Source organism: Aspergillus saccharolyticus, assembly GCF_003184585.1.
Source record: "Aspergillus saccharolyticus JOP 1030-1 unplaced genomic scaffold BP01scaffold_31, whole genome shotgun sequence".
Lineage (NCBI taxonomy): Eukaryota > Fungi > Ascomycota > Eurotiomycetes > Eurotiales > Aspergillaceae > Aspergillus > Aspergillus saccharolyticus.
The window spans coordinates 335,021-343,437 of record NW_020290641.1 but is presented as its reverse complement, the minus strand read 5'-3'; the positions used below and the strand labels follow the sequence as shown (position 1 = coordinate 343,437).

The window sequence follows — 8,417 nt, the reverse complement described above, 5'->3', positions numbered from 1 at the left end:
AGACCCTACTAAATCCTAACTAATATTATATAAAAAAAAAAAAAAAAAAAAAAAAAAAAAAAAAAAAAAGAAGGGAAAAAAAGAAATAATAATAAAAAATAATAAAAAACTACTACTTACTAATAACTCTTCTTTAATTCTAATTCTATAAATTAAAAGAAAAAAAAAATAAAAAAAAAAAGAAGAAAAGAAAAAAAATTAAAAAATCTCTTATTTCTCTAAATTAACTAAAAAAAGCTTTACTTAATCTAATAAAAGAAATTAGCTACTACTAAACTAAATTCTATTATATACTATATTTAGTTAGTTAATTCTTTAATAATATTATAAGAGAAAGTAGTAATAGCTGTAGACTTATACTTAGACTTATCTAGATTATAGTATCTATAATAAATACTATAATTCTTCAATTTATACCTAGTATAAGTATCTTTCTATTATTTAGATAATTAAATAGTCTATTAAAATTTTATTTAATTATTATATTTATAGTAATATAGTACAACTAAACTATAAGATATAATTAAAAGACTATTAATATAAGAGAAGTATCTAGTATATATCTAATAATATTAGTTTTTTATATAGAAATACTAGATTATCTTATCTAAGTAATAGTAAGAGTATCAGCTCTTATCTTAAATTTATAATAAGAAAAGTACTAAATATACTACTAGTCCTAAGTATAATAAAGTTAGAATAAAGTCTTATTTCTATATACTAAAAGTTATATAGTAATCTAATACTTAGAATTACTAATATAAGTATTATAGATAATTAAATAGTATATAGAAATAAAGAGTAAATTATAATTAGAAATAGAAGTAGAAGTTTAAGAGGAATTATAGTAAATAGAATTAAGAGAATTATTTAATTAGTTAGACTTATTATTTTTAGAATTAGAAAGAGAAAATATTATATAGTAGAAAAAGAAGATAATAGTAAATTATATAAGTAGAAGAAGAGTAAACTAAGAAGAAAGAAAAGATATTTAAAAAAAAAAAAAAAAAAAAAAAAAAAAAAAAAAAAAAAAAAAAAAAAAAAAAAAAATTTAAAAAAAAAAAAAAAAAAAAAAAAAAAGAGAACTAACTTAGAGGAGGAATAGTCTTCTTATATAATACTTTATATATTCTATACAAAGCTAATAGCTAAGCCTAACTATATCCCTAGAACTAATTATATAAGCTGTATAAAGAAAGTTTTATTTACTAGATTAAGAGAAATTATATAATAGAGGGAATAATAGTAAATAAAATAAGTCTTATCTATACTTATATTATCTACTAATCAGCTATAATACTATCTAGAAAGAAAACTAAAATATAAAACTATTACCCTGAACCTATACTACTAATCAGATAAATATAAACTATAAAGAGAGATAAGAAAGAAGAGAAGAACTTTTATTATAGAATTAAAACTCTAATATAGAGCTCAGCTTTAGATACTAGTTAGTATCTAAGATCTTATATACTATATACTAAACTAGTACTAGCTTAGTTTATATATATCTAAAAGAATTTTATATAAATAGATAAAATAGCTTTTTAGCTATTTTTTCTTATTTAAAGGTATATTTTAATTAGTATAATTTATCTATTCTATAATATCTACTCTAATAAGTAGATTCTATTAAACAAATACTCTAATCTAAAAACTATAGATCTTTAATCTACTATAATCTAAGGGTTTATTATATATTATACTACTATTTAAAAGATAGTAAATAAGTAATACTTCTATAATCTAGTATAATTTTAAGTAATTTAGCTAGTTACTTTCTCTCCTGATCTATTATATTATATTAGTCTAATAAATTATATCTGGAGATATACCAGTCAATCAGAATACCTACCAGGCCCCATCCTAGGTCTGATGAAGGTCCATCAGACCAACCCTTGTGGATTAGAATAAGGAACAACTCAGTAGGAGCATTGTCGTGCTGCAACCCATGTGGAAGACAGTCTTGTACGGTCTTCCTCCTAGGTTGCTTCTTCCCTCGCGGCTTTCATTCTCGTTCTTTTTTTAGTTCCTGCATTTGTCCGCGCGATTGTCTTCGCCGCGAGGTGCGCACTGCCTTGAGAGTCCGCTTTCCGCTGTGGAGTTGTTGACCATGTAGCCCGTCAGACCCATCTGGTAACAATCTGCGGGCGGCTGTTTCATATTTAGTGCTTAGCAGGCGGAGACTAAGCCTTTTGAGGAATCTTCCACTAGCCCAGTCTTTTTCATACTATCCCGGCTTTTACCAGTTTTAGCTCATGTGGAGAGCCCGGAGATGCAGAATCGTTTTCTCCGAGATAGCCCGTCATTCATAGTCTTTACCCTCCCTTATATTGCTCGTGAGAACGATAGCAACCCATTAACAGGGCGCGGCCTTGCCCTGTCAGCCGCCGAAAACGAATACTAATTTGACCGGACCAAATCATCTTTTTCTCGAAGACTGGCGCCAGCTCGCACTGAGCCGAGGAGAACAGAAAGCCTGTGACTTACGAATGACACTCCCTGCTTCAGTACTATTCCGTGCTTTCCTCTGTTATCACCCAGCGCTTTCCCAGCAGGACACATCTACTTGTGGATCAATTGAAGGAGATGGGTCCTGAATAAATGATGTACCCACCATCTTTATTACCCTTAGATGCGGTTCTTCATCTTCATCCCCACCAGTGCTGTTACCGGCTTCAACCTCGCGCGAATAGATCGTGTGTTCAGCACAGTTCTACTCATCCGTCTGGACAAAGGTACAGTCAAAATTATTATGTCTACAATGCTACATCAAGTATGCAGGATTCTCGGAGTTTACCATCATGCTTTGTTGTTGCAGCTGCCGACGACGCCGCAGCCTAGTTGTTCAACCATGTTCTTCCTCTTAAGTCCTCCCCGCTAACATTTTACCTTTGCATTCTCAAGATATCACGAGTTCCGTAATTTTAAGTTATCGACTAGCCGCTAGTACCATGGTCTGATGTAGCATGTGGTGTTGTTATTTGTTATTTACAACTAGAATACGGCTTCCCCGGGAACACGACTCAAAATGATCTCTGATAATCCACGAGGACGTTCTTGGGAGAAAAGAATATGTTCTGGAAGCACACAGCATATGTTCCAAAACCCACTCAACCACCGGGATACCATTGGGAACGGGGAAGTTGTTTTTAAGGCGGCAATCGTTTGGTGAACCCCACAATGTCCAATGAAAGTTTGATTCGATTTAGATTTCCAAGGCGTAAGCCCGGCCCGGGGCAGCGTTCTGCTCTCGTCTCTGGAACCAACCAGCAACAGGCAATGTTCTTCCCTACGCCGCGACCCACAGCTGGCTTATGCATTCTTGTTCTTCCTTCAGCCAGTGCAGGGCTAGTATTGCCCCTTTATCCTGGTTCGAGGCTTCTCAGACAATCTTTTTTGTTCCGTAGGAGCGTGTATCAGCAGTATATATAGTACATCTGTCCGTCGCCAACACACTTAGGTTATAGATCCCATGAGCCGGACATCCATTCTTTTTTCCCTCAATCAACCCTTCTGCACTACGCTTATTCATTCATTTCTCTTTCTTTCTCGTGCTCTCTCATCATGAGGGTCCCTCTCTTTGCTGTTTTGCCCGCTGCTGGCTTGGCAGCTGCAGCTGCAGACAAGTGTAATCCCGACTTCTTCACTCCTTATTTGAGCTCCAATGCCAGTATTGTCTACGCCCGGACCTTCACCTCCACCGACGTGTTCGAAGGGCCATTGGGTAACTACACTGGTATGCCAGAGTACTGTGCTCTCTACGTGAATGTCAGTTCTTCTGCGGTCTCCTCCTACGAATTCGGCCTTTGGTTGCCCACCGATACCTGGAACCAGCGGTACATGGCCTACGGCAATGGTGGATTTACTGGTCAGGTCGCCTTCGCGGACATGGCGCCGGGACTCAACTATGGCTTCGCTGTTGTCTCGACCAACACTGGCCATAACTCGACTGTGATGGAGGCCGGAGACGCCGGGTGGGCGCTGAACCGCCCCGAGACCCGAACTGATTGGGGTTGGCGTGCGCTTCACGGCAGTGTCGCCCTTGGAAAGGTCTTGACGGAGGCGTTTTACGACAAGTCGATCGAGTACTCCTACTATGCCGGTTGCTCCACCGGTGGTCGTCAGGGTTTGAAATCTGTTCAGATGTTCCCGGAAGACTTTGATGGTGTCTTGGCCGGAGCTTGTGCGTGGTGGACGAGTCATCAGCAGAACTGGGATCTGAAGGTGGCCCTCGACAATCTGCCCAACGATGCTCCCCACCACATCACCGCCGATCTCATGGACGTTCTTGCTGCTGAAGTGTTGAAGCAGTGCGATAGCGCCGATGGTGTCAAGGACAATATCATCATGGATGGTTATGCCTGCAAGTTCCGTCCAGAGGCCCTGCTTTGTGATAGCCCTAGCGCCAACACTAGCACCTGTTTTAGCGCTGATCAGATCAACACCGTCTATCGCATTTACGGGGACTGGATTGATACCAACCAAACCTTGGTCTTCCCGTCCTTTGCCTGGGGCTCTGAAGCCCAAGTCTCTCTGATGATTATGACCGACGAGGCCGACGTCGATGCCCCTAGTGGTGTCGCCTACCCCCGCGACTTCGTCTATAACAACGCGGACTGGCCTGCTCAAGACCTGGACTTTGAGACAATTCTACTCTCCGACTACCTCGATCCCGGTAACGCTACCGCTGATGACTTCGACATTCGCCCCTTTTACCGCCGCGGTGGCAAGCTTATCCACTATCACGGGTATGCTGACGGAGAAATCCCCACTGGTTCCAGCATTTACTACCGCAAGCAAACCGAGAACACTCTGATCCCTCACGGTATTGACTTGGATGACTTCTACCGGTTCTTCCTGATCCCTGGTATGGAGCACTGCCTGGACTCAGTCCATGATGCTCCCTGGTACTTTGCTGGTGCGAACCAGCCCGCTGGTCTGACCGGCACCAACGTCTGGGGTGTGCCCGGATACCGTGACGCTAAGCACGACGCCATCCTCGCCTTGATGGCCTGGGTTGAGAACGGCACCGCCCCGACCGAGCTCATTGCTACCAAGTTCATTGACGATACCCCCGCTCTCGGTGTCCAAGCTCAGCGTAGAGCTTGTCCCTACCCCAAGGCTGCCAAGTACGTTGGCGGTGACTGGAACAAGACCTCCTCCTTCGAGTGTGCGTGAACCGGGTAAATAGCTTTTATTCACTGATCGGCCAGTCTTTCTTGTCATTTAATTGGAGCCTGAACCCTGTGTGACATAGTCCCAAGGAAGGTGTCAAGTAGAACTATTACTAGATCAAAAAGTCTACAGATATTTAGGGATAATTATTACTTGTATAAGCTTCTGTCTCTGTTGTCCGTCCGCCTACTGTTCAGCTAGTTGTTGTGCCGCGCCCTATCTACAAATCTATTATTCTACAGCTACATATTGCACTATTTAGGCTTAATCAAAAAAAGAAAAAGATTAAGGCTGGTCAAGAGACGGATATGGAGACTGTGTTTAATGTGCTCTAGTCTGAAGAGTAGAGCTCCTAAATACTTGAATAGAGCCCTGGCTCCGGCTCGGAAATTAGTCTGAAAAAGTCCTTGTCACGTCTGACTAAGGTTGTTTCTTATTTCTTCTTAATTTTAAGAGAAGGCTTGCCTTTCTCAATAACTGCATCTTATCTTTCCGAGCCGGAGCCAGGGCTCTATTCAAGTATTTAGGAGCTCTACTCTTCAGACTATCGTGAAATCCGCTGGCTGACCCTAGCGATATACCAGCTGTACTATATATTTTGATGTTTTCAAATCACATTCAAATATATAGTATGATATTACACCTTCGAATAGCTACAAAGAAAATATTAGTGTTCATCAGCCGAAACAGATATAAAATAAAAACAAAGTCAAAAAAAAAAAATCTTCCGATGCAGTTGCGGAAGAATGTCTAACTTATTTACACAGTTGTGGTTATTTGTATGACTGTTGCAACTTTCGCTTGCAGCGTTTCAAATGTCCGCCGCTGGTAAAAATCTTGAGAGGGTTGCTAGATAGACAACTATAGGAGCTAATGTTATTATCGGCAGGCAGTTGTACGTCTGATGGGTAGTGTAAGAGGCAATCCGAATGACAATCTCCTTCCTGTGCTTTGGAATATGTGTTAGACTTTCTATTCTCGGCACGCACGTCGCGGAGAAGTGGTGGAGGTTCAGGACATTAACAAAAGGTCTCTGAGATGCCGTATCGTCCGGGTGATTGTGCAGGTGTTCATCTTCTGTCCCCAGGGGCTAGGCTGGTAAGGATCATTGGGTCGATCGAAATGGAATTCTGTTTATTTGCCGGTTGGAAAAACTCTTGCCAACTCTCAGAAACTGTTCCAGCTGCTCTGCGTGCTGCATGTCGGATGTCGTGGCGGGCGGGAGGCAGGTATCGTGGCAGGTATCGTGGCAGAGTGCAGCCTGGATGGATTCTGGGACTGAGAATGAAAGCCCCAGAGGGTGCCAGATGACGTCACGGTAATTGAGTGAACACAAACCTCAGCTGGAGGCCGCACTGGGAGCTGAAGTTTAGGCAATAGCAACGCTTGGGGAGAGGGGGACTGAGCAAGTTTAGTAGCAGGAAGCTTACCCAGAGAAATAGTCTTTCTCCTTTATAAGGGCTCTAAGTATTCCTTTGACCTGATCATCTTTCTCATACGCGTGTTAGAGGTTTTCTTATATCTCCGGTAATAGCTAGAGTTCCTGTTCATCCTTAAATATGATATTCCGTCGGCTTCTAGTAATAGATACTAGTATCTCTGTTTTTTACTCAGGTACATCTTTATATTCGGCCGGTTTAGGAGTAAGAATCAGTCTATAGAAGCCTTTCTCAGGAGCCTCTTAGTCATCGATAAGAACCAGGTCTATGTTCTTGCACTTTAGAATAATCTGGCTCTGGTATAGTAGATACTTATCTCCCTCTTTTAGGAGATCCTCTAATCTCCTGGTCAGACTATCGGGTTTCTTACTGTATTTTCCAGGACAGTATATAATTTTAAAGTTAAATCTTGACAGGAATTTAAACTAATAGGCCTCTTATTAGTTAAGCAGCTTAGTAGATATAGAATATTCAAGATTCTGATAGTTAGAGATAACTTAGATTAATAATAGTATTTCTTCCAACTCAGAGCACTATTGTTTAAAGCAATAGATAATAGTAAGAAGTTCCTTGTTTTATATCGCATAATTATATTCCGTGGGTAAGTATTTTTTGATGAAGAATATAACTAGGTATAGTAAGCTGTTGTCTTTATATTAGGACAGAATTCCTCTAGATATATAGCCTGAGGCGTTAGTTTCGAGGATAACCTCTTAGATGTAGTTAAAGAGTTATAGAATCAGGGCCTCTATAAAGATCTTCTTTAGATTATCTAGAGGATTCTGGTAAGGCAGTATCTAGTTAAAGAGGACCCTCTTTTTTATTAAGTTAACCAGTAGTATGTTGAGTTTCGAGAAGTTGTAAATTATTAGTAGAAGTTACTAAAGTCTAAAAAGACTTAGATATTAATAATACAGATTAGGATCAGCTACTGAGTAATTATCTTAATTTTCTCAGAGTTTATCCAGAATCCATTGCAGCCGATAATTAGGTCTAGAAACTTCGTCTCACTAACTGCAAATTCACATTTTGAAGGTTTAGTATATAGGCCCGGCTTGGCGGAGCTTCTATAGAATGTACTTAATATACTTAGAGTATTCAGAGCACATCCAACTATAGATCAAGATATTATCTAGATAGATAGTATAAAATATATTGAGGTAGTCACGTAGAGTATCATTAATATATCTCTAATAGATAGTAGAGACTCCTGTCATTCCAAGGGACATAACTAGAGATTCATATAGTCCCAGATAAGTATAGAAGACTGTTAAGTACTCCTAGCCGTGCTTAATACGGAAATCATCAAATATACTGATAATATCAATCTTTGTGAAATAGTATATTCCTTTTAGGTTGTTTAGGATTTCTTTAACTAGCAGTAGTGGGTAGCGATCCTTAACTGTCACAGTGTTCAGGGTGCAGTAGTCTACGCAGAACCATAGGCTACTGTCTGCTTTTTTAAACAAATAAGACTGGGAGGCGACGGGTGAGGAGCTGGGGTGAATAAACCCTTTTCTTAGGTGAGACTACCTATGTCTCTGGCTTGATCCAGTCACCCAGTGCCACGGATTTCCTTCTGTGTTGACATCATGAGTTGCTGCACACCTTACGGCACTCCCCGGGCCAGTCTGAGATCCTCCAGCTAATCAGCCTCCAGCTGTTTATCCAGCTTGTGGAAACAACTGTTATCCCCGGCGGCCGGGTGTGCTCACCACGGAGATAAGACGGACTTTAGTTCATCTGACTGTACCACAGACCATCACGAGTTGACCATTATAATCCTTCAGTTGCGGACTA

The 8,417-nt window shown here is 40.0% G+C and overlaps 1 protein-coding gene across 1 annotated transcript; it reads left to right on the top strand.

Moving 5' to 3' along the window:
• The first annotated feature begins 3,486 nt into the window (after window positions 1-3,486).
• Window positions 3,487-5,239, top strand: BP01DRAFT_404374 (tannase and feruloyl esterase). The gene has a single exon (XM_025578707.1). The coding sequence runs from the start codon at window positions 3,568-3,570 to the stop codon at window positions 5,179-5,181; it is 1,614 nt and encodes a 537-aa protein (XP_025428911.1). The 5' UTR covers window positions 3,487-3,567; the 3' UTR covers window positions 5,182-5,239.
• Window positions 5,240-8,417: the final 3,178 nt, after the last annotated feature.

Excerpts from the sequence above, each read along its gene's own strand:
- BP01DRAFT_404374 (XM_025578707.1), top strand. The coding sequence starts at position 3,568 with ATGAGGGTCCCTCTCTTTGCTGTTTTGCCCGCTGCTGGCTTGGCAGCT.